This window comes from Trematosphaeria pertusa, assembly GCF_010094035.1.
Source record: "Trematosphaeria pertusa strain CBS 122368 unplaced genomic scaffold BU26scaffold_20, whole genome shotgun sequence".
Taxonomy (NCBI): Eukaryota; Fungi; Ascomycota; class Dothideomycetes; order Pleosporales; family Trematosphaeriaceae; genus Trematosphaeria; species Trematosphaeria pertusa.
Window position 1 is genome coordinate 482,060 of NW_022987231.1, and position 24,996 is coordinate 507,055.

General features: G+C 56.7%; 12 protein-coding genes across 12 annotated transcripts; 7 read left to right on the forward strand and 5 right to left on the reverse strand.

The window, feature by feature from the left end:
• Positions 1–563: 563 nt before the first annotated feature.
• Positions 564–2,216, forward strand: BU26DRAFT_555589 (uncharacterized protein; the record flags this gene model as incomplete). Its single annotated transcript, XM_033832328.1, has 1 exon — positions 564–2,216. One exon carries the CDS (start codon positions 564–566, stop codon positions 2,214–2,216), a length of 1,653 nt encoding a protein of 550 aa, XP_033677366.1.
• Positions 2,217–2,437: 221 nt separating this feature from the next.
• BU26DRAFT_610230 (glycoside hydrolase family 5 protein) lies at positions 2,438–4,326 on the forward strand. Its single transcript, XM_033835979.1, has 3 exons — positions 2,438–3,304; positions 3,358–3,531; positions 3,581–4,326. Exons 1-3 carry the CDS (start codon positions 2,903–2,905, stop codon positions 4,229–4,231), a joined length of 1,227 nt encoding a protein of 408 aa, XP_033677367.1. The 5' UTR covers positions 2,438–2,902; the 3' UTR covers positions 4,232–4,326.
• Positions 4,327–5,263: 937 nt separating this feature from the next.
• BU26DRAFT_571048 (uncharacterized protein) lies at positions 5,264–5,846 on the forward strand (the record flags this gene model as incomplete). Its single annotated transcript, XM_033834101.1, has 2 exons — positions 5,264–5,330; positions 5,389–5,846. The coding sequence occupies 2 exons, from the start codon at positions 5,264–5,266 to the stop codon at positions 5,844–5,846; spliced, it is 525 nt and encodes a 174-aa protein (XP_033677368.1).
• Positions 5,847–6,101: 255 nt separating this feature from the next.
• On the reverse strand, positions 6,102–7,260 carry BU26DRAFT_584609 (NAD(P)-binding protein; the record flags this gene model as incomplete). The annotated part of the gene is made up of 1 exon (XM_033834607.1): positions 6,102–7,260. The coding sequence occupies exon 1, from the start codon at positions 7,071–7,073 to the stop codon at positions 6,102–6,104; it is 972 nt and encodes a 323-aa protein (XP_033677369.1). The 5' UTR covers positions 7,074–7,260.
• A 543-nt stretch (positions 7,261–7,803) lies between these two features.
• Positions 7,804–8,512, reverse strand: BU26DRAFT_584611 (uncharacterized protein; the record flags this gene model as incomplete). The annotated part of the gene is made up of 1 exon (XM_033834608.1): positions 7,804–8,512. The coding sequence occupies one exon, from the start codon at positions 8,510–8,512 to the stop codon at positions 7,925–7,927; it is 588 nt and encodes a 195-aa protein (XP_033677370.1). The 3' UTR covers positions 7,804–7,924.
• Positions 8,513–9,880: 1,368 nt separating this feature from the next.
• On the reverse strand, positions 9,881–11,602 carry BU26DRAFT_438743 (FAD/NAD(P)-binding domain-containing protein; the record flags this gene model as incomplete). Its single annotated transcript, XM_033824303.1, has 5 exons — positions 9,881–10,211; positions 10,283–10,644; positions 10,698–10,761; positions 10,814–11,363; positions 11,416–11,602. The coding sequence occupies 5 exons, from the start codon at positions 11,600–11,602 to the stop codon at positions 9,881–9,883; spliced, it is 1,494 nt and encodes a 497-aa protein (XP_033677371.1).
• A 1,657-nt stretch (positions 11,603–13,259) lies between these two features.
• BU26DRAFT_439050 (cytochrome P450) lies at positions 13,260–14,999 on the forward strand (the record flags this gene model as incomplete). The annotated part of the gene is made up of 3 exons (XM_033824327.1): positions 13,260–13,647; positions 13,697–14,404; positions 14,449–14,999. 3 exons carry the CDS (start codon positions 13,260–13,262, stop codon positions 14,997–14,999), a joined length of 1,647 nt encoding a protein of 548 aa, XP_033677372.1.
• An 815-nt stretch (positions 15,000–15,814) lies between these two features.
• On the reverse strand, positions 15,815–16,911 carry BU26DRAFT_159344 (uncharacterized protein). The gene has a single exon (XM_033820110.1). It carries the CDS (start codon positions 16,657–16,659, stop codon positions 15,991–15,993), a length of 669 nt encoding a protein of 222 aa, XP_033677373.1. The 5' UTR covers positions 16,660–16,911; the 3' UTR covers positions 15,815–15,990.
• Positions 16,912–17,993: 1,082 nt separating this feature from the next.
• BU26DRAFT_159579 (uncharacterized protein) lies at positions 17,994–18,917 on the reverse strand. Its single transcript, XM_033820111.1, has 2 exons — positions 18,268–18,917; positions 17,994–18,161 (listed from the first exon to the last, which is right to left on the reverse strand). The coding sequence occupies exon 1, from the start codon at positions 18,722–18,724 to the stop codon at positions 18,269–18,271; it is 456 nt and encodes a 151-aa protein (XP_033677374.1). The 5' UTR covers positions 18,725–18,917; the 3' UTR covers positions 17,994–18,161; position 18,268.
• Positions 18,824–19,700, forward strand: BU26DRAFT_159638 (uncharacterized protein). The gene has a single exon (XM_033820112.1). It carries the CDS (start codon positions 18,923–18,925, stop codon positions 19,484–19,486), a length of 564 nt encoding a protein of 187 aa, XP_033677375.1. The 5' UTR covers positions 18,824–18,922; the 3' UTR covers positions 19,487–19,700.
• BU26DRAFT_494886 (uncharacterized protein) lies at positions 19,238–21,399 on the forward strand. Its single transcript, XM_033826199.1, has 2 exons — positions 19,238–20,690; positions 20,740–21,399. Exons 1-2 carry the CDS (start codon positions 19,549–19,551, stop codon positions 20,972–20,974), a joined length of 1,377 nt encoding a protein of 458 aa, XP_033677376.1. The 5' UTR covers positions 19,238–19,548; the 3' UTR covers positions 20,975–21,399.
• Positions 21,400–22,030: 631 nt separating this feature from the next.
• On the forward strand, positions 22,031–23,123 carry BU26DRAFT_159277 (uncharacterized protein). The gene is made up of 3 exons (XM_033820109.1): positions 22,031–22,413; positions 22,476–22,535; positions 22,679–23,123. The coding sequence occupies exons 1-3, from the start codon at positions 22,146–22,148 to the stop codon at positions 22,864–22,866; spliced, it is 516 nt and encodes a 171-aa protein (XP_033677377.1). The 5' UTR covers positions 22,031–22,145; the 3' UTR covers positions 22,867–23,123.
• Positions 23,124–24,996: the final 1,873 nt, after the last annotated feature.

A 24,996-nucleotide genomic window follows, 5' to 3' on the forward strand; every position in this document is an offset into this window, starting at 1 on the left:
TTGTCTGGAGATTCTGGAATAGGATCCCGGGACGGGGCATCCGTCTCAAAGCCCCATTTCTTGAGGAGGTTGTCGGTGTCGTTCGAAGGTTCAGCTGCGGCGCTCTCTGTCGGAAAACCCCACTCGTCTTCCTTCACGGTTGCTTTGTTCGGTGGAGCTGCATCTTCTTGGGGACGAGATGCCCCAAATTCCCATTCGTCTTCCTCTTGGGGTGGCGAATTTATTTTGGTGCCGTCGTCTCGTGGCGATTCATGGGTCGCTGTTGGAAATCCCCAGTCATCTTCCTCGCTCGGTGTTGATTTAGACTCCTGGACAGCAACACTGTCGCCGGCGATCGGGAAACCCCACTCATCTTCATCCGCCATGATGCATGCTCTTCATGAATAGATAAAGGCCATGGTCGAGGTCGAGGTCCTTAGGCAGTCGAAGGATTGGGGCTGAAACGCCCCTAGTGGCTCCAAAAGGGAAAGCAAGTTTCAGCCTGAGGCCGTTCCATCCGTCAACTTCTACTTCTCCACAACCATACATAATCCTCCCTCATCCCCCACAACACCACAACAGCAATGGATCTCTTCAGCACCTCCCTCGAGATCATCCACCTCGTCTACACAACCACCATCTTCATCCGCGACGTAACGCAAGAAGTAAAAGGCTACGGCGATGCCAAGCGCGACATCTCCGAGCGTCTCGAGCATGAACTCGTCTTCGTCGAGACCTTCTCGGACGTATGTTTCGGCGAGGAGCGCGGCTTCCTGCGTGACACACGCGTCCGAGACAGCGTGAAGCGCGACGTAAAGCACTGCCTAGACGCGCTGAACAAAGCGCTCGCCGCGTATCGCGCAGAGGCGTGGAAGTATGCCGGCGCGGTGCCGGATCTGGTTGATCAGAGCGCGGAGGACTTGACTAAGCTTGAGCTGAAAGACGAGGGGAAGAAGAAGTGGAGAGATGGCATGAAGGCGCGGTGCCAGGTTTGGAGGAAGAAAGCCGCGCCGTTGGAGTGGGCGCTTTTTGGCAAGGAAGAGATGGAAGCGCTGCTGGTTGCGTATAGCGAGTGGACGGATCGGCTGCGGCAGACCCTTTCAATTATCTTGCTGCTTGTGGGCACGCCGACGCTGGAGTTTGCGGCGAGTGCGCAGGCGGCGAATTTAGGCGTGAAGGAGGTTTCGGAGAGGCAGGCGAGGGTGGTGAGTAAGCCGCCGGAAGAGTATGATGCGCTCCAGGGAGAGATGAAGAATCCTGTGGTGGCAAAGCCGGGGAATGGGCTTATAAGAGGTGTGTATGAGGATGAGTCCGGATTCGACTCTGTGGATGTTGTGGTAGAGATTCGGCCGTATGAGGAAGCTTTATCGCTCGCCGTGAGCGAGCGCAACTACGACGAAGCTAGGGAGCTGAAGGAGCCGCTGAGACAGCTTACATGGCTACTGCAGAGCCCTATGGATTCGAATGTCTCCACGCAGGATGCGGCGGAGGGCTACCGCATGCACACGCTCAGCTGCATGGGCTTCCTCGATGAGCCGTCAAAGAATCGCAGCCTGATTCTGTATCGTGCACCTCAAACGCTTCCCGCAGCGCAGGACGTGCCCACGTTGCACACATACGTCCAAAAAGGCGCGAAGCCGGCACTTGGCAGCCGCTTCCTTACTGCACGAGCACTGGCTGCTACGCTGCTCACCATCCACACCTCCGACTGGGTTCACAAGAACATCTGCTCCCGGAGTGTGCTCATCCTGCCCATTTCAGAGCATGCCACCGAGACGCTCCCTTACCTGGTGGGATGGGACGTTGCGCGCCCACTAGAAGCCGGGACCTCGCTCCACGCGCTTTTCGACCTCGAACCCAACCTCTACCGTCACCAGCAGCGCTTCGGCAAGCCAAGCCAGAAGTTCGCAAACGAGCACGACATCTATTCGCTGGGTGTCGTACTGCTTGAGATCGGGCTGTGGAAGGCCATGTCTACCATCTTTGCGCGACCTCTAGAGAAGAACCCGCGGATTGAGACGACGCAGCAGCACGCGCTGTTCAAGAGGGTGAACGGCATGATTGTGGACATGGCGCAGGGGATTGAGCTGAAGAGGGAGATGGGGGAGCGGTATGCGGCGGTGGTTCAGAAGTGCTTGAAGTGGGAGCCGAGTCAGGGCCAAGAAGAGGTTGTTGAGAGCTCTATCCGGTTCAGGACCGAGGTTGTCGATGCCCTGGTTGCGGGGTGTAAGCTTTAGGTTCTGCGCACTCGCAATGAAACTATATTTCGCGATTAACAAGTGAGGGCAAGTGGAATTGGGAGGGCTTCAGCGTTATTACCTTGTTGAAGCATATACATTCCTAGCGCGACGCGGGTATAATCGAAATGCTCGGTTCAAAGATTAGTCGACCTAGAGCGTAGATTTGCTTCAGGGCTGGAACATCTTCGCATGTGACCCTGCAGCCCGACTAAGAAATCCTCCGATGCCCGCTATTTGCGGGGTTATACTAGGCCGCATACTGTTTGAAGCCTCAGAGTAGAGCTGCCAGGGTCGGGTCTCCCCACATTATATGGGAGATCGCTCGGAAGGTAAAAGTGCGTATTAGCCGATGTCATCCACCAATCACTATTGCTGTCTCATTGGCTGCACATTGAATTGGAGACAAATAGGGAACCCACTCACAGGGATCCCCCACATCGTACCCCTGTCCCTGAAGTTCTCATATGGAGGCAAGGCACGAAAGGGAAACCGGGTACCCGAGGAATGAAAAACCCCATCAATCAACATCGGGAGCGGGGGATGAGGCATCATAGGGTCGCTATAAGGTCCTGGGCGACCTTTTATCGTATATTAACGGTCATGGGCGAGGCGGAAGACGGAGCATTGAAATAAGGTACCTCATCCTCTCTTGCAGCAAGACGGTTTCTCTGCGCCTCGTCAAGATGCGTCTCCTCTCGTCATTCCTGTGCGTTGCCGCACTGCCATCCCTTCTCTTTGCTTTAAATGCGCCATTCCATGCCTCGAGCAGTTGGATCATCGACTCCACGGGCGCCAATTTCACCTATGCCGGGGTGAACTGGCCCGGCGCAGGCGAGGTGATGATTCCGGAAGGGCTGCAGTACCAATCTATCGCATCGATTGTGTCGAAGATCAAGAGCATAAACATGAACGTCGTGCGATTGACGTTTGCGATCGAGATGATTGATGATATCAAGGATAATGGCGGGGATGTGTCGATCCAAAAGGCGTTTACGAAGGCGCTCGGTAGCACGAATGGGGAGAAGGTGTTCCAGCAGGTTATTAAGAACAATCCGCAATTTAGTACTTCGACGACGAGGCTCCAGGTAGGTAGCGAGCTGGTAGGAGCGAAGTCCGCGGCTTACCGGTGCTTACGCAGGTTTTCGATGCTATCGCGGCCGAGCTCGGGAAGCAAGGCATCTACGTCCATTTGGACAACCACATGTCCAAAGGCGCGTGGTGCTGCTCGACCAACGACGGGAATGCATGGTTCGGGGATACTTACTTCAACGTTGATAAGTGGAAGCGCGGCCTGCAGTTCATGGCCGACCACGTAGGTACCCCGCCGCCTTCCACACGATTCTGCTGATGGTCAATGCCAGGGCAAAGCATGGTCGAACCTCGTCTCCATCGGTCTGCGCAATGAATTCCGCAAGCCCGACAACACTGGCTCCTCGCTCGCTTACGACTGGGCTACCTGGTATGCGCAGGTTATGCCCGCCGCCGAGATTGTCAACAAAGCGAACCCGAACATTCTTATCTTCCTCTCCGGCCTTGACTTCGACACAAAGCTAACCCCCATTCCCACGGCCGACGATTTGGGCAATGGCAAGAAATTCCGGCTCACGGACTACACATACGCGAACAAGCTCGTCCTTGAGCTGCACAACTACCAGACCTCCGCGACCAACTGCGGCGACATCGAGGGCGGGCTGTGGAACAACGGTTTTCGAGCCACGGGCCAGACGCCTGTAAACAAAATGCCGGTTGTGCTGACGGAGTTTGGGTTTACGCAGGCGGATAATTCGTACACGAAGACGTATGCGACGTGCCTGAAGAAGCTGATGCCGCAGTGGAAGACGGGCTGGACAGTCTGGGTCATCTCCGGGAGCTATTATATCCGATCGGGCACTCAGGACTATGAGGAGAGCTGGGGATTGCTGAACCATCAGTGGTCGGATTGGAGGAATGCCAATGCGATCACTGCCCTGAAGGGTATGGTTGACGCGACGTTGGCGGCGACGGCAAGCTAGGCTCTTGAGTGTCGGGAGCCTAGTAGGGAAATAGCAGAGAAAATACGAGCATCCATGGCCGACACAGTGGGAAGAGCCGACGTGTCCTATGTGTCCTTGAGGTGTGAAGGTTCTCGCGCTCACGGTTGACAGGAATTAGTCATATATGCCAAGACGTCAGCGAATGAGCTAGCCTATCTTTGGTCTAGTGCTTTTCTCTCTGACTTCAGTTTTTTCAACCATCGCCAGCGCACGCAGGATCGCATCACCTTTCAACATTCTACTCATCAGGTGCTCCTCGCAATTCCACACTTGAAAACGAGAGAGCCACAGTGCCGACCCCAAGTACGCTCAAAGACGCAACCCTCACCTGGCGACGCCACATTCCCGTGCTCCTCACCTCCTTTATATATACCTTCCGAATGCTGTCCTCGCAAGACACAGCTATGCTTCCGGCACCGGATAACAGCTCTCGTCGACGCGTCCCATAGTCCTCTTGTAGCATCCGACGCCGGAAATTTGCAAACACGGCGGTCGCTATTTGCCTTCGCCGACATCGCCTGATGCAGCAGCACTCAAATCACCTTATGCGACCCGATGATGATGATATCCATTTCCCAACTGTACTCTGCCTCTTGCAGGACAGGCCACATGCAGCCAAGGTAATACCATGCCGCCTCGAAAATAGCGTTCCACAGAACCGGTCATGATGTAATCGACCCGGCCAAGACCTTAACCTCTCACGAAGGTGTCCGCGTCGGAACCAGGGCGACTGCAAAACGCCCCGAGATCAACACCTTGGTCGGAATCCTTTGGGGAACCGAAAGCTAGGCCGTCAGGAGTGTTTGCGCCCGGTAGTGGGATTGCGGCGTAGATCGCCTAGTGGTGCTGAAGTGCTGCTGGGATTCTCCGATGTCCTGGGGATAAGTTCGTGAAGTGAAGCTCAAAGCATCTGCTGTCATTCCATTTCTCTCGACCTTCGATCAATCGAAGCACCTTGTCACTTCTTTTCTATTCAGCGTACTCTCATCAATAATCCGCAAAACAACAAACATGTCCGACAACATCATCGTCAAGTCCGTCGCAGGAACCTGCATCTCCTTCTCCTTTATCCTCGCAGGTAACTCAACTTCCTCCCCATCCCCCCCTCCCCACAGCTCTCACTCAACAATCCCCAGGAAACGCAATAACGCAATCCTTCATGACTGTCCCCGCGCTGCTCGTCGACTTCCCGCCCCCAGGATCCTCGGACCACACCGCACGCGCGCGCCTCCTGGGCCGCCAATGGCCGCTCTGCTGGACGGTGGGCAACCGCTTCTTCCGGCCCATCAGCACGCTCGGCTTCCTGGGCTACGTGTACGCGGGCTACGCCGTGTACAGCGAGGGCGGGCTCGCGCGCAGCGACTGGACCATGTTTGCGGTGGCGGCGGCTATGCATTTGACGACTATTGTGCACTCTGCGGTCAATATGCAGCCGCTGAATGATCGGCTAGAGGCGCTGGCGACGCGCACGGAAGAGAAGGAGTTGGGGGAGGCGGAGGGCGTGGCGAGGCAGTGGGCGAGTTGGAATAGGTTGAGGGTTGTTACACCGGTTATGGCCGGGGGTTTGGCGCTTTGGCAGCTGTGTAGGTTGTAGATTAGTTGGAGGGGTGGGAGTGTTTGAACGGTGCGATGTAGTCGGTGGATGAGTCTAATACGTATCACATTGCATCCTAGTTGAGACGACAATGGTTCTTCTCTTGCATTGGGAAACTTATAGAGGACACAGTAGACACCATGAATCTTTAGCGATATTTCCGCGCTTTAACCTTGATAACGCAAGTATCATGCAACACATCTATTATTACGAGAAATAAACTACAACGTTCCGAACCCCCAAAATCGAGTAGACTTATCCCATGAGCAAGGACAATCCCCCCTTCCTCCACCCACTCCTCTCCTTCAGCCACCTCTCAAACCCACAAAGCTCCCTCTCCATCCCCCTCAACCTCTCCACATCCACCCCATACCCATCCGTCCGAAACCAATTCAACATAACCCCAACCTCGCCAACCGCCCACTTCAGCGCCGTGCCCAAAACCCAATACGTCGCCGGCGCCGGCGCCCCCGTCACGCGCTCAAAACATCCACTCATCTCCTCGAACGTCAGCTCGTCGCCCGCAATCCCCTCAGCGCGCGCATTCCACTCCCCCGGATCGCGAAACGCGCGCGCGGCGAACAGCCCAATGTCCTCGACCGACACCCACTGCATGGGCTTGTCCTGCAGCGTGTCGCGCAGCGCGGCGAGGAAGACCTTGGACTGGAACCCGGGCTCGATGTTGTCCATGAAGGCGACGGGGCGCAGGATGGTCCAGCCCATGGTCTCGCCGCTGGCGCCGGCGCGCGCGCGCAGGTGCTGCTCGATGCGGTGCTTGGACTGGAAGTGCGGGATGGGCGTTGGGTTCTCCGGGCTCTTCTCGTTGCCGCCGCGGTCGACGGACGAGTAGACGAAGTGGCGCACGCCGTGGGCGAGGGCTTCGTCGATTAGCGCGTTGCCTTGCGCGATTTCGGACTCGAGGGTTACGTCGGGACCCATGGAGACCTGCATGGAGTAGACGCCCCAGATTTGCGGCGGCTTGTTAGCTTGCTCGAGCGCGGCAAGGGCGGATTTGAAGAGCGCGGGGACGTCGTTGAGGTCGCCTTGCACGAGGAGAGCGGAGGGATGACGTCCTTTGAGGCGCTGGGCGGCGGGCGAGTTGGTGTTGCGGGTTACAGCCAGGAGGGTGAATTGCGGGCTGGAGGGGTGGGTGGCGAGTTGTTTGAGGACGGAGCCGCCTTGTTTGCCGGTGGCGCCGGTTATGAGGATGGCTTTTGCGGAGGACATGGTGGGGATTGTGGAGAGATTTTTGAGGTTGTGGTTGTTAGTGTTGTGGGGATAGTTTGCTGGGTTGCAGGATGGTGTTTCTGGCTACGTCACTGTGAAGTGGAAGGAGACACCAGTGCGAGGCAGGCAGGTATGATAGTGGAAGGAAAGCTGGAAGTGTTTGTGTCGTCGAAGCAAGAGCCCAAGGTAGGCGTCTGATAAAGCTCCCTCCCACTCCGCGTTCCGTCCGCCAACCGTCCGCTTTGTCCCCTCGCTGCCCCGCCATGGCCAGCCATAGCTACGGAACGGATGCCATGACGTTCGCTAATGCATGCCACTATCTCTGGCTCGGGCCCAGCAGCTCCTATGGCTTGCGGTTAATTGCCCCGCCGTATATCGGGGCTGCGGAAACACCGACGTTGCGACTTCTCGCACCGCACGCATTATCACCATAGGTAGTTCGGAGTCCGTCGCTGCAGTGATACACTTACTGTGATCAACCGGTACCGCAGAGGCATCGAGCTGTAATTGAGATACGGACCGCATTAGAGTGGTTGCTCGGGACGTTTGGTGGCGGAGCAGGGGTCGTCCGTGTTTGGTGGAGCTAGTGGTGGTTTGCCGTTTTGGGATATGCACTAGCAGCTTGTAGTGGGACGAGATGTACGTCATGACCCAGCATGGCCTCTTCAACCGCAGTTCAGACGAGGAGACTGCGAGACAGACATGTGAAGCACCTTGTCTTCCACAACCTCTTGAAAGTATTCTATTACCACGCGACCAGTTCTCTGCGATGGGGAAGTCTCCAGGCTAGAAAGTGACTGCGCCCTGTGGGACGCACAACATACACGCGAGATAGATCCCAATCCCTCCACCTACCCCAACACCCCGCTCAACCTCCCCTTTAACTCCCCCGCCCTCCCACTATCCACAAACTCCCTAACCTCCACAACGCTCCCCCCATCCCCACTCATCCGCACAAAAAGCACACACTCCGTCCACCACTCCAGCACCCCGCCTTCCACTAACACCCTCCCCTTCTCGCTCGCCGTATCAACCCTCCCACCCATCCTACAATGCGCAACAACCGTGCCCGTATCCGCGCAAAAATGCACCGCGCGCGGCGAGCCCTCAGGCTGCGGCACCATGCTGAAGTCCGAAAACAGGGAGAATATCATCGCGGCGTGCTGCTGGAAGGGCTCGAGACCGCGCGAGGGGAGATTGAGCGAGGATGGGAGCACGGTGTGGGTGAAGTCGGCGGAGGCGTGGGCGGCGAGGGCTTGCGGGCGCAGGGTGGGGTAGGCGGCGATGAATTTGCGGAAGGTGCGCATGTGCGGTGTTGAGTCGCGCGGGGGTTTGTTGGAGCTGCGGAGGAGGTAGATGGTTGGGAGGAGAGCGGCGATGCAGGCGAGGGTTGCGGTTGCGAGGCGGATTTCGGAGGGGGAGAGGGAGAGGTTGGACATTTTGTGGATGGGGGCGGGTTTGTGAGGAAGATGGTGAGGAGAGAGTAGAATAGGAAGGAATGTTGAGTAAAGTTTGGAGGAACACTGGGGAGTATTGCGCGGAGGAGGCGGCTAGACTTGAGGGATCGCGCACTGTGCTCGCAATCACGTGGGGTTACGGCGTAGATATCGTGGCGTCTAAGCCTAAACGACCTCAGTTCCGAGGAATACTCGAAGATCAAATTCGGGAAGCCTAGTGTTCAAAACTGCCCCTCCAGACCAGCCCAGCGCACTTTCCTATACCTCCATTCCCATTTCACCCCCTTTCAGCGCCCAACCCAATCCCCACCATCACGCAAACAATGTCCCATCGCACCCATCCACACACACATCCCAAGCCCACATCACGCCGTTCCACCCGCCCTCTCGGCGCTGTCATCGATTCCCGTCCCTCTGCCTCGCTCCAGCATACGGTAAGTCTTCAAGACGCCCGCAGGCAAGTCTTCTCATCCGTCGTTCGTCGTTCTTGGTCCGTCCGCGGAGGACAGGGGACTAGGGTTGTTGGAGAGCCGTGCCGTGCTGCGGAGTAGAGTAGAGTGGGGTGGAGTGGATCCTACTGCACTGTCTAACGTTATCGTATCGTTAAGGTATTCGATACTCTTAGTGTGAAGACGGAGTCAGGGGTCGGGTCGGTCTAGCTGCAACAGCGTTTGACATAGTTATAGTAGCTCTTTCTGCTAGGCTAGGACTCAAGACCGCCGTTGCAGAAGACGAGATAAGGGAAGCGAAGCCTGTATCCCGCATAGATAAATAGATAGCAAGCGTACTACATCGCAGTGCGGCGACCAGTAGATGCAGATTCCCAACTCCATACCCACCTAGCCCGCCATCCCATGCCATACTACAACCCCCCCTTCTCTCCAGCCCCCAATCCACAATCCACACTCCCCATCCCCCGTCCCCCATTTCCAATCCACCGCAATCCAATCCAGCCCCCTCCCCGTCCAGGCTCCGCACCATCCTCTCCTCTCCTCCCTACCGCCGTGCCTCTGTCAGTCTCAATAAACAAACCTAACCTAACCCAACCCTAGCATCCGCATCCGCAGACTACCTACTATAGAAAGCGTCTAGTCCATCCGAGGTAGTACCAAGATACATTCAAGCATCGGCTTTTCCACGCGCAGCAATCGGAGGATTTCCCCGCCCGCGCCGCATCGATGACGGGTTGATTCGGGAGGGGAAAAATCAGCGAGAAAGGAGGGATAGCCCCAGCCCTGGAGGATCGATGCATGCTTGTTTACTAGAGCTTTGAAATATAGATTACTTACTCAGACATCTCCAAAAATCCCACCTCCACCCCTTCCCCTCCCCCCTTTCTCCCCACCACGCCTACTCCCACTCCCCGCTCCCCAGCTCAACCCTCCTCCCCGCCCTCCTATCCCTCATAATCTCCTCAATACTCCAGGGCTCATACCGATACCCCCTCGGATAATTCGGCTCAAAGCCCACCTCATCTCGCATATCCACACCCCTCTCCATACTCCGCACCGCCTTCCAGTAGTTCGCGTACGCATACGCCTCCGGATCGTGCGCCCACACCCACCTGGGCAGCTTGGGCGCGGCGCGGCGCGGGTCGAGCGCGACTTTGTCCCAGTCGGTGTCTTGCAGCAGCTCGGCGTTGGCGAAGCCGAGTTTTTGCGCGCAGGCGTTGCGGATGAAACTGCGGGGCGGGGGGTTAGTTGGTTAGTTGAGGGACGGGGAAGGGAGGGAGGAGGAGAGGGGAGTAGTTACCGGAAGCGGATGTGTGTGCGGACGGACTGGGGGATGTTTTGCTTGCCGCCGATTTGCAGGCAGGAGGCTATTGAGATGGCGTCTTCGATGGCCTGCGTGGCACCGTTCCCGGAGGCAGGGAGGTACGAGTGCGCGGCGTCGCCGATCTGGATGACGCGCGCGCCGGGGGAGGTCCAGCTGGGCTGGGGATCGCGCCAGAGGAGTTCGAAGTTGACGATGGTGTTGGGGGGCGTGACTTTGACGAGCTCTTTGAAGATGGGCGCCCATTTGTTGGTTTGCATGCCGGGCATCTCGTCCATGCCTTGTAGCACTTCGTCGGCGTCAATGGTGTTGTTCCAGCTCTCCTTCTCGGTGCCGGTTACCTGCGCGTGTGTTAATTGTGGGTAGGCTGTATCAATGCTTGCTGCGGACTCACGTCGTGGTTCATGATCCAGACCATTACATCTTCGCGGGTCAAGGTCAGCGCGTAGGTAGAAGGGCTATCGTGTTTTAGCCCGCCGTTCCAGAAAGGCCTCACCGGGGGCTGCTTACCCGAGCCATGTCCTCACAATGGGCTCCTTATTCGGCATCATCTTGAAGAATTCCTTCACCTCTGGATTCTTATCCAGATGCTCAATCGGGAACGCAGCACGCCACATCGCCCGCCCAGAAGGCATAGCGCGGACCTGCCCACCCACCAGCTTCTGGCTCTTCGAACCAACGCCATCAGCCGCAATAACGACATCAGCCTCGTACCGTTTGCCGTCCTCTGTCGTGCAGCCACCTTTGCCAGTCTCCTCGTCCTCAAAGTAGTCCATAACCTTGCGATTGAATTCGACGTTGACGCCGAGCTTTTCCACGGCGTTCACAAACATCTTGTACACGAGCGGGCGCATCTGGAACTCGCCAGGCGGGGTATCGGGATCCAGGCCCTGGGCACGCAGTCGGTCCGCGACCTTCTTTGGGGGAATCATGACTTCGCCGTTGTGCTTGAAAGTCTCGATCCAAGCGTTGTGCAGCGAGATCTGCTGGTATTCTTTCCGCAGTTCGGGCCAATGCTTGAAGAAGCGCGTCGCACTTAGGCCCATGAAGTACATGTCGCCTATCGGACTGTGAGCGCGAATTTGTAAAGTTAGAAGAGCTGGGAGGCTCACCGGCCGTGTTGATGCTGGCGTTCCGCTCCAGCACCCTCACATTGTGTCCTTTGCGCACGCATTCGAGTGCAGCTACCAGGCCTGCGAGGCCTGTTCCAATAATGAGCACGTCTATCCCAGTTGGCTCGTAAGAACCAACTGGTCTAGGTTCCATGGTGGAGTCGCGGGATGTTAGCGCGTGAGGCATGGTTCGGGTGACGATTGCTGTGTCTAAGGTGCGAAATTGAAGGGTGATGAAGCTCGTCTTACGCCGCGATTCTTCAGTTATAAGAACCGGGTGCGGACTGTGGCGTCTCGTTTTTGGGATGGGATGCCGAACCCAGAGCCGTGGAGGCCCGATGCCCGACAATTCCCATCTGTTGCGCGCTCTTTTGCGCGCCGTGAGCGGCCTCTTGCATGCTTAGTGTAACCGTCTCGAGATACATCTCTGACGCGGTGGAATGGTGATGTCAGTCATTGCTGTAGTAGATTGAATCTATGCGTGCAAAGTGTAGTCCAAGCCATGGTTCCCCACAACCTCCGGCGAGCCAAGACGCGGAACGGGTACGCTAAGCCTCTATTTGCAAGGGTACTGATACTGGTGTAATGTTTCACTTAGCGCGTCTTAGCAACGCTTATGAACCTCGGGACAAGGCTTGCCTGTCTAGATAACGCTGTTAGCCCAAAAGGGACCACCGCAAAGCGTGGATGAGAGAAGGGAATAAATCAGCGCAACGCAAGCAACTCCCGCCTGCCGTTGCATCAAGCCGTCGCGACAGTCGCAATTTGAATGCGGCTCCGATGAATAACTGTACCACGGAGAAGAAGTGGCTGCAGGCTTGCAAAGCTCGGAAAGGCGTGGCATGGCGAGGCTGGTTGCTAGAATTGGTCGAGCGGTATACCCTACAATGTCTCCTCCGGTAGGATGTCCGACCCTATCAGGGGTAGATCTCCCCAGGGAGAAACGACGATCGTGTTATCGTGTAGTGTATCAAGTGCGAGTGCCATGTGTAGACGGCTGCCGAGCCACTCATTGCTCCACGGAAAAGCAACGGTGTATCCATGGCGCATTTGTGAGCTTAGCTCTCTTGACTGCTGCTTGACACCTTTCAAGCCGGTGTGGTGTCTCCGGTTTGTACAAGAGCATCGCCCGCCCTAGAGTATGTGTAATTGCGGCGAAGGTGGCAAGGTCGATGACTAGCACCTCTACCAATGACAGCCAGACAGAGGAGCGTTTGTAACCTAGTCCCATACGGTGTTGGGGTTTTGGTTCGGCATGCTGTCAACCAAAGTGTCATCGTCATTTGTACCGTGGTGGCCCAATCCCAACCGCGCCCTGCTCCGACAAGGGTTAATGTTCACCACAGGGACAACCGCAGCTCTGACGACGACCCCCTGTCCATTCTCTACTCAGTTTCACTGGATGAAGTCTTTGACACTTCCAACATGTCATCATCGGCGCCGGTAGTCCCGACATTGAGCATCCCGATCCTTCGGATCGTGTATCTGCTGTGATCGACAAGGCCAAAATCGGTGCCACGGTGGTTGGTGTCCTGCCGCCTTGTCGTGGCGTGCCTGGTCCATGTGCGACAATTGGCATATCAGATCGACTTGCCTGCTGGAGCAACCGCTGGGGCGATCTTATGGTTGTATCGAGCAAAGTTCCGGATGACGGACGAGGTTGCCCTGGCTTCCGCGACGGGATGTCAACCACCGCCGTACCTGTAGCATAGACAAGTATAACATTGGGGAGCCGAATGCTAAGAGCAAGATCCATCTATTCTCTCCATATATTCAAAAAATCTTCGTGTTCATCGTCGCTGATTCTTCACTTCCTGGTTCTCTTCGCATCTCTTTCTGCAGTCATGCATACCATTACGTTGTACGCCGCTGCATTCATAGTGCTTGGCTGGGCCCTTTATGCCTTCGCCAATGCCATCTCAAGACGAAATGCCAAGTACAACCCCAGAGGGTTACCGGGGCCTGCGCTCGTGCCCTGGGTGGGTCGTATCCACGATCTTCCCATCCAGTACATGTGGCTCAAGTTCAAAGAATGGGCCGACACATATGGACCGATATATCGAACGAAGATGCTCGGGGCCAACTTCATCATCGTCTCGGACGAGTCGATAGCCGAAGAGATACTGGTGAAGAGGGCCAAGTTGTACTCGGACAGACCTCAGATCCGGTCGTTGTTTGACTCTAAGAGCACGTTTGGCTCAATGGAGTATCTGCCCTTGATGGGAAAGAATCGTGAGTTGCGAATTGCTCTCGTCGGTAGTCCTACTAACGTGCGCGTTAGAGTACTGGGCCCGCCAAAGGAAGTTCACACACTCTTACCTAACCGAAGCTACCAACGCCCGCTACCACGGTATCATGGAGTTCGAGGCGAAGCGATGGTTGAACAACCTAGTCAACGGTCCCGATAACTTCGGCTTCTCGCTCGAGGACATGGCTTCAAAGGTCATGTGTCAGCTGACCTGGGACGACCACACATTGAGCACATATCTCACTCCGAGTGCTTGGGGGCTGTTGACCCAGATGTCGCCGGCCGGCCCGATAACGAACGTCCTCACACCACTTTGGCACCTCCCACTCTACCTCAATCCGTGGAAAATGGCAGAGCGCAAGCGCCATGATGATCAGCAGGCATGGTGGATGGACAAGCTGCTCAACACGCGGCGCCTCATGGAGAAGGGCAAGCAGCGGCCATGCTTCACTCGCACCTACCTCGAGACGGCAGAAAAGACTAGTCTCTCCGGAGATTACGAGGCTTCGTCGGTGATAGGCATGATGGCTCTAGTTGGCATTTTCACCGTTGCTGGGCCATTGTACTACTTCCTCGTGTCGATGGTGCACCATCCGGAGTGGCAGACCAAGTGCCAGGATGAAGTGGACAGGGTGTGCGAAGGCCGAATGCCAACGCTCGCCGACATGCCGAATCTTCCAACCCTTCGTGCTTGCATCAAAGAGACGATGCGATGGAAGCCCAACGTTCCTACCGGTGAGTGTTCCGGGTTGAAACGGTTATGCAGAGTGCTGACTCGGTCGCAGGCGTCGCGCATGAGTGCGAAGCAGACGACTGGTACCGGGGCTACTTCATCCCGAAAGGCACCCGCATTCTCCCACTCGATTACGCATTCCTCCGCAACCCCACCAAGTACCCTGATCCGGAAACGTTCCGTCCGGAGCGATGGCTTGAGCCTGGATGGCCAACATACCAAGAACCCCTGACAAAGTACCCTACAGTAAAGGGCATGACATCGTTCGGATTCGGGCAGAGGCAATGCCTAGGCCAATCCATCACGCAGGATGAGTTGGTCGTCGCTTGCGGCGGCCTAATGTGGGCGTTCAACCTCAGACCAAAGGTGAATCCCGTCACTGGCCAAGACATCGAGGTACCTCTCGACAAGTCAAACTCGCTTCTCATCGTCAAGCCGGATCCCTTCCTGATGGCGTTCGAACCAAGGAGTGCTACTAGGAGGGCCGAGGTAGTTGAGCAGTGGAAAGAGGCTGAGACGGCAGACGCTGAGGAAAGAGCAGCATTTTTGAGGGAGGCTGAAGCGAAAGAAGTTGTTGGCTTAGAACTCATGTCCAGTGGGTAATGATTGGTTCGCTTCGCAGTGCTGCCTTATAGGGCAACTCCTTTGGTAGAATATTAAATTGGAGCTTTGGATTTGCTAAGCGTTTGTCAATACATTGAGCGATGTGTCTGCAATTGGCAGTTAGCGAAAATTAATTCCGATACTGAAAAGCGATGGATTCCCCACTGATGTGCAGTGCAATGGTATCTGGCAACAACTGCATTTGACCAACCCGTCGCGTATGACACGAGGCCGCTGTCCGCACAGCACTAGGGATGCTTGTTCACGGTCGATGCTTCTTCTGTAGTCGCCGGCGATACAAGCATCGTAAAAGCAAAGGTTGTGAGATTGTGTGGTGACGGTCACCCGATGTTGTCGTTGGCAGTTCAGACGAAAGCCCGGGGTTTCGCGAGCGCACCGACCCGAGAAGTCCGGGCCTAGTCCCGTTTCGGTTTCTCAACCAGAATCCTCCGTGCCCAACTTTCCACCCTTCATACCATCACTATATCGCAGCTCGAGCTGCCAAGCGTGGTAGTTGTTGTGCCAGCTAGCCACGTTGTGGGCGAGCCCAGCGGAGCCGCCGCAATCCATGTGCGCTCTCAGCCGGTGGCTGAAGCCTGCAGAGCTGTAGCACGGGCTGAAATGCGCCAGATCCGCCATACTCACCGTCTACCACCTTTATAAGCGTCGAGAGCCAGTATCTATTTCAGTCCCCAGCTCGCAAAGCTACGGTTCAGTGCGAGGGTTCCTACCGCAACCTACTGTCCTCCTACAGACAGGGAGTTCGAACATGCCACCAGTCCCGACGTCCACGAGTGTATCCGACAGCGTACCTGCACGTCTTCAGCCGGACTGTTCTTGAAGACTGTCGCCGGCCGATAGCACATCGGAAATGAGAGACATCGGCGGACACCGTTACCTTCCAGAAGCCGCGAGGGGCGTCCGCCCGAAAATTCTTCCCCGCGTGGCGCCCGTAAGTGTAATTGCTTTTGCGGCAAGGATTCTTCTCGCATCAGCGTTGCTCCGGGCACTTCCGCCGTGCCGTTTGCCAAGGCGGAATAACGCGGGGTAGGCCTGAAATGCATGATGGCGTCAACCTCGTGGGGTGCGATAAGGATTTCAAATAACAAAGGAACGGCGATATACAATAGGGTAGATGGACATAATCTCTCCGTGGAAAGTTCGAGTCCTCCGTGTTGGATTGGGCAGGGACGTGCGGATATTCGGTGGTGGCTTCCGGATGGGGGGAGCTCATGCCGAAGTGAGATGAGGGCCACGCATCAGTGAGGTGATCTTCGGCCATTGTGGGCATACAGTCGAGGCACGGTGGTCTGAAAGTCGTATTGAGGAGTGTGCGAAACAGGAACAGCTTCACGGAGTCGCCCAGTGGGATAGAGGTGCGCCACAGTTGGGTTGCGAGTTGGATCGTGGCGGACGCGCTGTTCCTGGGCAAGGATATGGGATGATCGCTGAAGCAATATTGACCGAGGATCTGGTTTGTGCGACGATCATTGCTGGAGGGAGTATGCATGGGCAGCGCGTGTGAGCGCGGGAGCGGCAATGTTTTGCATGTTGCAGGCGAAACCAGTTGAGGGGATGCCATGCCCTTGCCCTCGTCTTTCCATGCTTTTGGCAGCCCACCTGGGGATCGTCTGGAGTCCGAGTTCGGAGAAGCGTTCATTCGCTAGACCGTATTGAATGCCGGTAGGTTAGAAGTAGGCCGGCCCTTCCCCATATGGCAAACCAAGATAGTATGCGAATATTGAAATGGTGCTGGTGTACAGTGCCATGTCGGTGGTCTGCGCTTTCAATAAGGGAGCGAGAAGCTCAAGGTACGTGTCGCTTCCCGTGACGGTGCATGTAGGTAAGCGATTAGAAGTCATGGAGCTGACGAAGCCGTCACAGGTCAGTGCTAACTCTCGATGTTTGTGGGTAGTACCACTGAAACGCGCTCTTTCCCGGCTGAGGAGTATGAGGATTTCCAGCGACTGAAGTGTGCAAGAGTACTTGGTCCATGACACTCAGCCCGCCGCAACGTCTGCACGTCCTCTCGATGCCGTCTTCAATTGCCGATCCAGAGCAGAGCGAGTCGATTCCGTTCTCGCAGTGGGAAGACCAGAGGTCGGACTGAAAGACCGAGCGAGCATCTGCGCGGAAAAAAAAGAGTGTATGTGATAGTCCATCAATGGCTTTCCGTTCGAGTCTTGTGACCATGAAAGAGAGGCGCAGTGGCGGCTTGCATAAGCAGCGACAGGAGGTCTGCCAGGAGAGGGATAAAGCCGACGAAATCTACCAAATAAAAGAGTGGGAGACGCGGGGAATGCTCGAGAGCGCACCAGACCCTCCCCGGCGATTCGCATCTGGTGATGCCGCAACACCCATCGGATCATCTTCACATCGATCGGTAAGCAGAGGGCCCGGGGTGCACCACCCGTTATCGAGCTGTCCAGCTGCAAATTGGGGGGCGTTGAGAGCACAGCCTCGCAAATGGGGAAGGCGCGCTCTGTCGAGGCGAGGAGCGACCGACCGCAATGGGCAGTTTCATATTGACATCGAGTAACGAGGACTGCCGCTAGTGGTCGCGCGGGGTGGCTATACGCAGCTTTATCGTCGAAGCCCGTGTGGTCGGATTCGAGCAATCATCGTGAAGGGCGGTGGTGCCATCCATGCCGAGCCCGGTCTGTCAGCCAGCGATGCCCACTGGTGCCTAGAGCAAGTGTGTCCGTGTGCGGCATGCAGCGACAGCACCGCGGAGATGGGGACAGTGAATAGGGCGAGAGAGTGCCTCCACGCTGGAGCAGGGGTCAGTGAGGTGGATGAAGGGCGTCGAAATGAGAGAGAATGCATGAACGCGCTGGACGACGACGGTGGAAGCGGAAAGAACGGTGCCGCAAATGAAAGGAAAACGAGCAGAACGCGCTGTCGTTGCAGGACTCTGCGTCAGAGCTGTCGTGGTCGCAATGTGAAGACACACGTTCTCCTCTGTGATTGGTCCAGCGGCTGTATATGCGACTCCGCGAGAGGATGCCGCAAGCCGCCAGGCACGAAGGGCGAAGACTTGAGGCAGAAAGAAAAAAATGATGCTTGGTGGACTTTCTCCTCGCTGGAGGGCGTGGAATACGTGACAGTATACCTACGTATCGCAGGAAGATTGCTGGTCACGTGCCGCGTCACATGAACCTCCTGGGATGGATGCTGAGCGCTGAGGGCGTCAGATACGCAAAGAACAGCACTCTTCTGGTGGCATCGAAGCCATCCCAGACCAGCGCTCCTCGAGATGAGTCCATACCTTAGTGCTGGACCAATTCATCGTCCGCGAGGCTGTAGGTCGAGGGACGGATGAGGCGGCGTTCGCAGAGGCGCAGGCTTTCGACGGTTCCCGAAGGATTCGGAGCCATAGCTAGGCAATGTGACAGCTCCTGCATACAGTAGCAGGCACCGATGAGTTGTTCGCAGCCGCAGAGCAGACTCGCAGCAAAGCAAGGCGGCCAAGCCATTGCAACGTGCCGAACACGCTGGCGAAAGTACAAGGTGATACAGACGTAGCAAGTGCCGAGAGAGACCAGCACGGAGGATATTGACTGCAACATATGACGTAGAGTATGGGAGGTTGTGGAGAGGTTGCGAAGCGCATCTCGCTGCTCCGCGGTCTCTCCATCGTCAGCTGATGTTCGTCGGGAGCAGCGCTCGACCGAAGAGGGCGGCACGTGGGGATTGAGGATCAGCGCGGTAACGACGGACGCCATCAGGCCTCGTCCCGTGCTGGCGATCCTGGCGGTCCAACTGTCGTCTGGGAGTATCCCGGCTGCCTGGAGGAGAAGCCGTTATCGCTTCTGCTGCTGTTTGCGGCCCTGGAGGTCGATGAGCGAGCAGAGTCAGCCCCGCCTAAGCAATCGTCCCGCAGCGGTCGCCAGCGAGGACGTCGCTCTAAATTCATCTGAGCGATGCTGCGACGCACGAGTTGGAGGGCGCAGAGTGCGGATGATTCGCCGCGGACGCGCTGGCGCTGCACAGGATCGAACGGGCTGGTCATCGGGGAAGCTGGCCAGGCTCGAACGGGCATGGCCCTCGATGGCGCCGTCGTGCCATTCGCAGTGCGCGACCAGGAAGGGCCAAGGCGGCCAGAGTCAGTCTCACGAGCTCGCGCGGGCGCAGGCTCCAATCGCGGCATGGCTGTCTCGGTGTCTGGTGTCTGGTGTCGGGCGGGACTCGACGCCCCCAGCCAGTCCCTCCGGGTGCGTCGCCAGCCCGAGGTCCTCGATAATCCCACGCTGCGCCGGCTGCGCCATACGGAGTCGCTGAAAACTCTACCCTGCCTGCCTGCCTGCCTGCCTGCCTCCAGCCTATATCCCAGGCGTGCGCCTCGTGAAGACGCCCAGCTCACTCCACTCCACTCCACGCTCCACGCTGCACCCACTAGATCTGCGAGGCCCCGGCCGGACTCTCGGTGCCCCCGTCTACATATACGGCTTCCAGCACTCCGCCTGCAGCCTTCACGCGCTCCGTAAAAAGTACTCGACCTGTTCAACGACTAATCTTTTAATTATTGCTTGCGATTTATTCTTCTGCCATGGCGCGCACCGTGCAATGGCAGTATGATTCGAGCCACAGCACGACCACGTCTGGCCGCAGCGACCGAAGCGACAGCGGCCGCTCCTACGAAACCGCACCCACCGAATACAGCACGCAAAGCTCGCGGCCGCCTCTATCGCGCAACGAGACATGCCACGGCCGCGTAGAAGGGCGTGGGCGGGCGTACTTCGCGCCGGCGGACGACTACAAGCAGCGAGCAGCCTACGCCGCCCGCTCCTCCACCGAGACCTACGCCTCAACCTCCGACGAGGACCTCGCCGACGACTTGGACGACGTTCCGGAGTACTATGTGCCCAGCTACAACCACGACCCGCTGCCCGTCGACGCCATTCCCACGACGCCGCGCGATTTCGCAGACCTCTTCCCCACCTCGAAGCGCATATCGATCCGCCACGACGACTCCACAATCGACGGGAACATGAACCTGCGCGTGGACACGCAGATCGAGGAGCGGCATCACAAGAAGCAGAACTACACCCTGTTCCATCTCCGCATGCACGACCTGCGCACCCGCGAGTTCTCGCTGCGCCGCTACTGCAGAGAATCCGGCCGCGAGGTCTGCCACTCGATCCGCAAGTACCAGAAGCCTCCGGCGGAGAAGCGCCCCGTGCTGCAGCGGGCAAGCACAGCCCTCGCCAGCTTCAGGCACAAGCCCGAGTCCCGCCCGTCGACGGCAGCCGGCCTCAAGCGCTCTGACTCAGGCTATGAGTCCGTCCGCGGCATCGAAGAGGAGGACGAGAATGCGTCACGCCCCAAGTCGGCCGGCTACGCCAAGGGGCGCACGCTGATGCCTACCAACACCATCAAGCTGGAGTTCTCAAACTACGCCCACATCGACGTTAAGCGAAGAGGTGCCAAGAGCGGCAAGCGGTACGGCTTTGAATACTGGGGCCACAGCTATTCCTGGAAGCGGGTCGTCAAGAGAGACCATGATCACGAGAACGTGTCCTACTACCTTGTCCGTTCAGACAACGAGAAGGATCCCCTGGCCCACATCTGCCCCGTCCGTTTGACTCCTGAGCAGGCGCATGAGGAGACAGCAAGGGGAGGTTGGATCCCGCCCTGTTACATGCGGATTACAGACGATCGAATTCTGCGTGCCAACAGCGACATCTCCGAGTGAGTACAATCACGGCAGACTACAGACTTGGACTGACTCACATCTCAGCGTGGTGGTTGCAACCGGCCTCATGGCGCTCGTGGACGACTCCATCAAGAGGCGCTTCCACTCGAAGCAGACGACACAATTGCATATTCCACTCATTCGGAGCGCGTCCCTAAAAATGAACATAGACTACATTGGTCCCAAGCGGCTGATTGATGAAGTGTTCAATCGAACCAGCCGCACCGGGCCTCCAAGCAGACACCCGTCAGCGTTACGCCGAACCGCAGCTGAGGCGTAGCCTCTCCCGCCGGGACATCGGCTTTAATCATTGGAGCCCCAGCTCGACGGGCTGGGCCCTACGGGCGCGGCACTCCGCTTCTACTTCTCGTACATAGTTTTCTTGCCGCGCTTGCGAGCTGTCAAAACTGCTCTGTTGGGCCGCGGGTCTGCAACGTCCCGCGGGTCTCGTGCGCATAGTCTTTTCCTCTCTGTCTTGGCGACAGCATACGCATGGAAGCTTTGGTGTTCGGCGTTTAGGTATGCATAGCATCGCAGTTGAGATTGTTTGCTGCATCTGTTTGATTTGGTTTCTTGACCGGCATCAACTGGGGCATCTTGTCGCGGCGACGTGAGAGCGCTTCCGGTTTTCTCCGGACTTCATATGAGTTTATGACTCGGTACGATAATTTACGACTGAAGCTGCACGCTCAATCAGTGTTTCTGCATCCGAGCCCGGTGGTGATTGCAGCAGAGCAGGGCTGGGCCGGTAGAGAGTGCCCCAGCCACTGCTGTTCCGTGGCTGTGGTAGCCATCATGTACGGCCGACCCGACATCTCTTCGATCACTCTCAGATCACACTGCCGGCGCGTCTCTCGTCACACGGCGCTCGACTGACCAGCAGGTACCCGCTGAAGTCACCCGTCGCCATATGACGGAACTCGTCGACCGTCGAAAGTGCTTTCCCTTTTGGGGAGAGTGCATGCTAAGCGCAACGCACACGACTCCGCCTCCTCCGCACAAATCTCCTTCGCCTCTGTCCACCGTCCTCCTTTGCATTCATTTCTGCTCCCAAGAGTATTCCGTCACCTAGCCTTTTTCCGGGGTCGCTAATGATATCACAGCCTCATCTCCACAGACTAGGCAGGGGCTCCACGTCCACGTCGCCCAAGCCAGCCGAAGCAAGGTGAGTTGGCAGTATGCAAGCATGTCTGGCAGACTCTCTAGGCGCCAGTCTTCCATCTCTTATTTCCCGGAGTGACTGCGGCTGTCTTGACGTCTACACGAGCGGTACGCCCCCCTATATCCCGCCATCTTGATGCACTGTGGCTATCTGTTCTGCGCCCGTTTTGCTCTTGCTCGGCATACCGAATGCTCTTGGGCCACAGCGGGGAGAGGCTAGGCTTTGACGGACCCACCCCGTCGGTAGGGTATGGGGGATAAAGAACCGTCGGCGGCACCCAGCATACGGAATGATACAGGGCGTGACTGAATCCACGGCTCCTCGCGTTGCCATTGCTTTATGTCCTCTTTTGATCACCCAGCGTCACCATCTCGCAGTCTATAAGTACCTGTCCGTTCTACCCACACTGTCCTTATCATCATCCGAGTCTTGCTGCGTTCACCCTCAGCCACCCCTGTATAGCATCCTCGACATCTCTTTCGTCGACTTTGGTCTATCCGAGCATTCTTCCCTCAGCATCATTACCATGTCTTCGCCATGGTCTCAGCGTCTTAGAGGTATGCGCATCTGAGAATTCCCTCTGACGTGGGCATTGAGCGGCACTGAGCAATTTTGATAGAGCATTGCAATGTCCGCCGCTTGGGAGAGCCGAGCTGGCAGGATGTATCCGATCGTCGAGGTAAGCAGCTTCTTCCCCGTCGTCGCCCGGAATCCTGCACTCTATCCCTTCAGAGTACATTTCATACCGCAGGGTCTCCATTCGGGCGTTTCCTCGTCCGCCACTCTTTATTGCTGAGCCGATGTGGCTGATATGAAAATCAGGAGGCCGAACCGCATGGTCCAGCATCGTGGTGATTCAAGGCAGCCATTACACGGCGCGCTTTTGGTACGACGGTAACTACATGGAACAAGCACGGGAGGATGCCGCGGAAATAGCTCTACGTAACCTCACCGGATATGTCAACACCACGCAAGACCCGCCGCCAGCGAGTCAGTACGCTCAGGCCTAGTGCTACACGAAGAGGACTGAATACTGCTGGAGCTTCGCCGCGCAAAATCAGGTGTTTTGTGGGCTCAGGGAAAGGGCGGCATTTTTTTGTTTCAAGACATTACATCTGGTATCATGGGAATCTAGGACTCTTGCGGGGCCACGGGAGGCATTTGTGTTCGACTTCGATTTTTGGGGCCTCTCTTCTAGTCTCTCTTTGATCCCTCTTTGAGCCTTCTTCACCTTTTCCTTTTGACCATCCCCGGTCCTAGCGCAAGCAATCTAGCTCGATGCTTCTGGAGCTCGAGTGCTATGGGGCGGTGTTTTCTTTCTCGTAAATCTCAGCGTCACAAATCATACTTAGTCCTCCCAGGGAGGCTCGTGATTTGTGCTTCTACTCGCAAGCAAACAGAAAGCCGCCACGTACCCTCCCTCACCGATACTAATTGAGCGCTCACAACACGCTTGCTTGCTGCCGATCCTATCTACTGGGAAATGAAGTTGGGACGACCACTCAGGGGTGCTTTAGCTCAGCCTTAGAGAATCAGATGCAGGCTTGCATGCATGCAGCGGTTAATGCAGAACATGCGTAGGGGCGGGCATCCAAAAAGAGTTAGCGCCAACGCTAACCAAAGTACCACACAGTCGTAGCTGCCATTGCGAAATTGCAACTCACTTCCTTTCAGTTCACCTCACCTGCACTTCCTATGTCCTCTCCTTTTTCAGCGGTTCAAAGTTCTCTTCTGTCATTGCTATCAATCTTCATGTCGTATCTAGGGATCCCGGCAAGCGTTCGGCTGTGGTGGCGCTTACGGCGGGCGTGCCGGGTTTTGTGCCGAGCTCCATGCGCAATCAGAACATGCGTGCTTGTTTTGCCTTCGGCTGAGGAAAGGAAGCCGATGCTTGACTGTACCTAGCCGGGCAGGCTTTGCCCTGGCCAGCGGACCCGGCCCGGCATCGAGGCGAGCGGAGGGCCGAGCCTATTGAGACCCAAGGTCTCCCTTTCCGATGAAAGAGCGATCGTGTCGTGCTTTCATCAGTTCGACAATGTCGACTCGAGGGAGTTCTTCTATATCATTGCATTCTACGTTCTCTTTCTACGAAGCGTCAACTTCTATCTTTCTCGCAATTATCCTCACTCTCTAGCCGACTCTCCCGACGCTTAGCCCTCCGCGGCAATGCCTTCTTCGAGCATATTCCTCAGGTGCGTCCACGTCAACAATGTCGCTCTTTCATCCGCAGTCGAGATGGCAGGTTCTGATTTGAAGGTCTCGTCGGAAGGCTGCTCCGGACATGCGTCACCCGGTCCTTCAGCGGCTTGCGCAACGACCGGTCGCAAGCAACACAGCATGCACCGCAGCCCGACATTCTACAGACATGGGTTGCACAGCCCAGCGTGTACATCTTTTCTGATTCCTCGGAAGGTATCTGCTAAGCACCTTTCTGCTCGTCACATGCTTGACGCCTCCTTTCTACGGCTGCCGCATGCTGCAGAGCAATTGTCGCTGCCGCACCACGGCTTTTCTACACCTCATGTGGTCGACGTGGAATGATCTCGACCAGAGAGACTTGCAGCGCAGACGTGCGTGTTCACGAAACTACCTATCGACGGGAGTTGGACAGCCTGGTCAGGCCGGGCGCGTCCCCACTGGACAGCCGTGGAAGGATAACAATGGCCACTAGTCAGACACTTTGGCGCCGCTGATACCCTGGCCCTCTCGATGCTCCGATAGGCAGCGGTTGGGCTGATTCCCCTCATTCCATAGCCGCTGCAAGCCCCCCTTTAACCCTAACTTCGTCTGGGTCCACTATTCATTGCTACATTAGGCCGAAAGTATCCTGCTGCAGAGCATCAAACATACTCGGCGTCGCGAGGACCTATATTGCGGCCGCTCTAGCCCACTCACGAAGTCAATATCTCGACACGTCACCTCATCCATGGAATAAGATGCTATACCAGGGAGTGTGCGCCCAGGGCGGCAGAGCAGAACACCGCGACTGCAGCGAAGGATGTCGTGGCAGATGCCAGTTGCTTCCGCTTGCTGTACTCCACAAGCATGCGCCGGGTGGGGAGCAGATTCGTTGGGTTTCGGCCGATTTACGAGCTCGACAACCCCAATGCCTCACTCGCGGACAGTACACCATGAAAGCT

Excerpts from the sequence above, each read along its gene's own strand:
- BU26DRAFT_610230 (XM_033835979.1), top strand. The coding sequence starts at position 2,903 with ATGCGTCTCCTCTCGTCATTCCTGTGCGTTGCCGCACTGCCATCCCTT. Across the intron at positions 3,305-3,357 it reads CTTCGACGACGAGGCTCCAG|GTTTTCGATGCTATCGCGGC; the intron begins GTAGGTAGCGAG and ends GTGCTTACGCAG. Across the intron at positions 3,532-3,580 it reads TGCAGTTCATGGCCGACCAC|GGCAAAGCATGGTCGAACCT; the intron begins GTAGGTACCCCG and ends GGTCAATGCCAG.
- BU26DRAFT_159344 (XM_033820110.1), bottom strand. The coding sequence starts at position 16,659 with ATGAACGCTTCTCCGAACTCGGACTCCAGACGATCCCCAGGTGGGCTG.
- BU26DRAFT_159579 (XM_033820111.1), bottom strand. The coding sequence starts at position 18,724 with ATGGCGTCCGTCGTTACCGCGCTGATCCTCAATCCCCACGTGCCGCCC.
- BU26DRAFT_159638 (XM_033820112.1), top strand. The coding sequence starts at position 18,923 with ATGCTGCGACGCACGAGTTGGAGGGCGCAGAGTGCGGATGATTCGCCG.
- BU26DRAFT_494886 (XM_033826199.1), top strand. The coding sequence starts at position 19,549 with ATGGCGCGCACCGTGCAATGGCAGTATGATTCGAGCCACAGCACGACC. Across the intron at positions 20,691-20,739 it reads GCCAACAGCGACATCTCCGA|CGTGGTGGTTGCAACCGGCC; the intron begins GTGAGTACAATC and ends CTCACATCTCAG.
- BU26DRAFT_159277 (XM_033820109.1), top strand. The coding sequence starts at position 22,146 with ATGATACAGGGCGTGACTGAATCCACGGCTCCTCGCGTTGCCATTGCT. Across the intron at positions 22,414-22,475 it reads ATGGTCTCAGCGTCTTAGAG|AGCATTGCAATGTCCGCCGC; the intron begins GTATGCGCATCT and ends CAATTTTGATAG. Across the intron at positions 22,536-22,678 it reads GGATGTATCCGATCGTCGAG|GAGGCCGAACCGCATGGTCC; the intron begins GTAAGCAGCTTC and ends TATGAAAATCAG.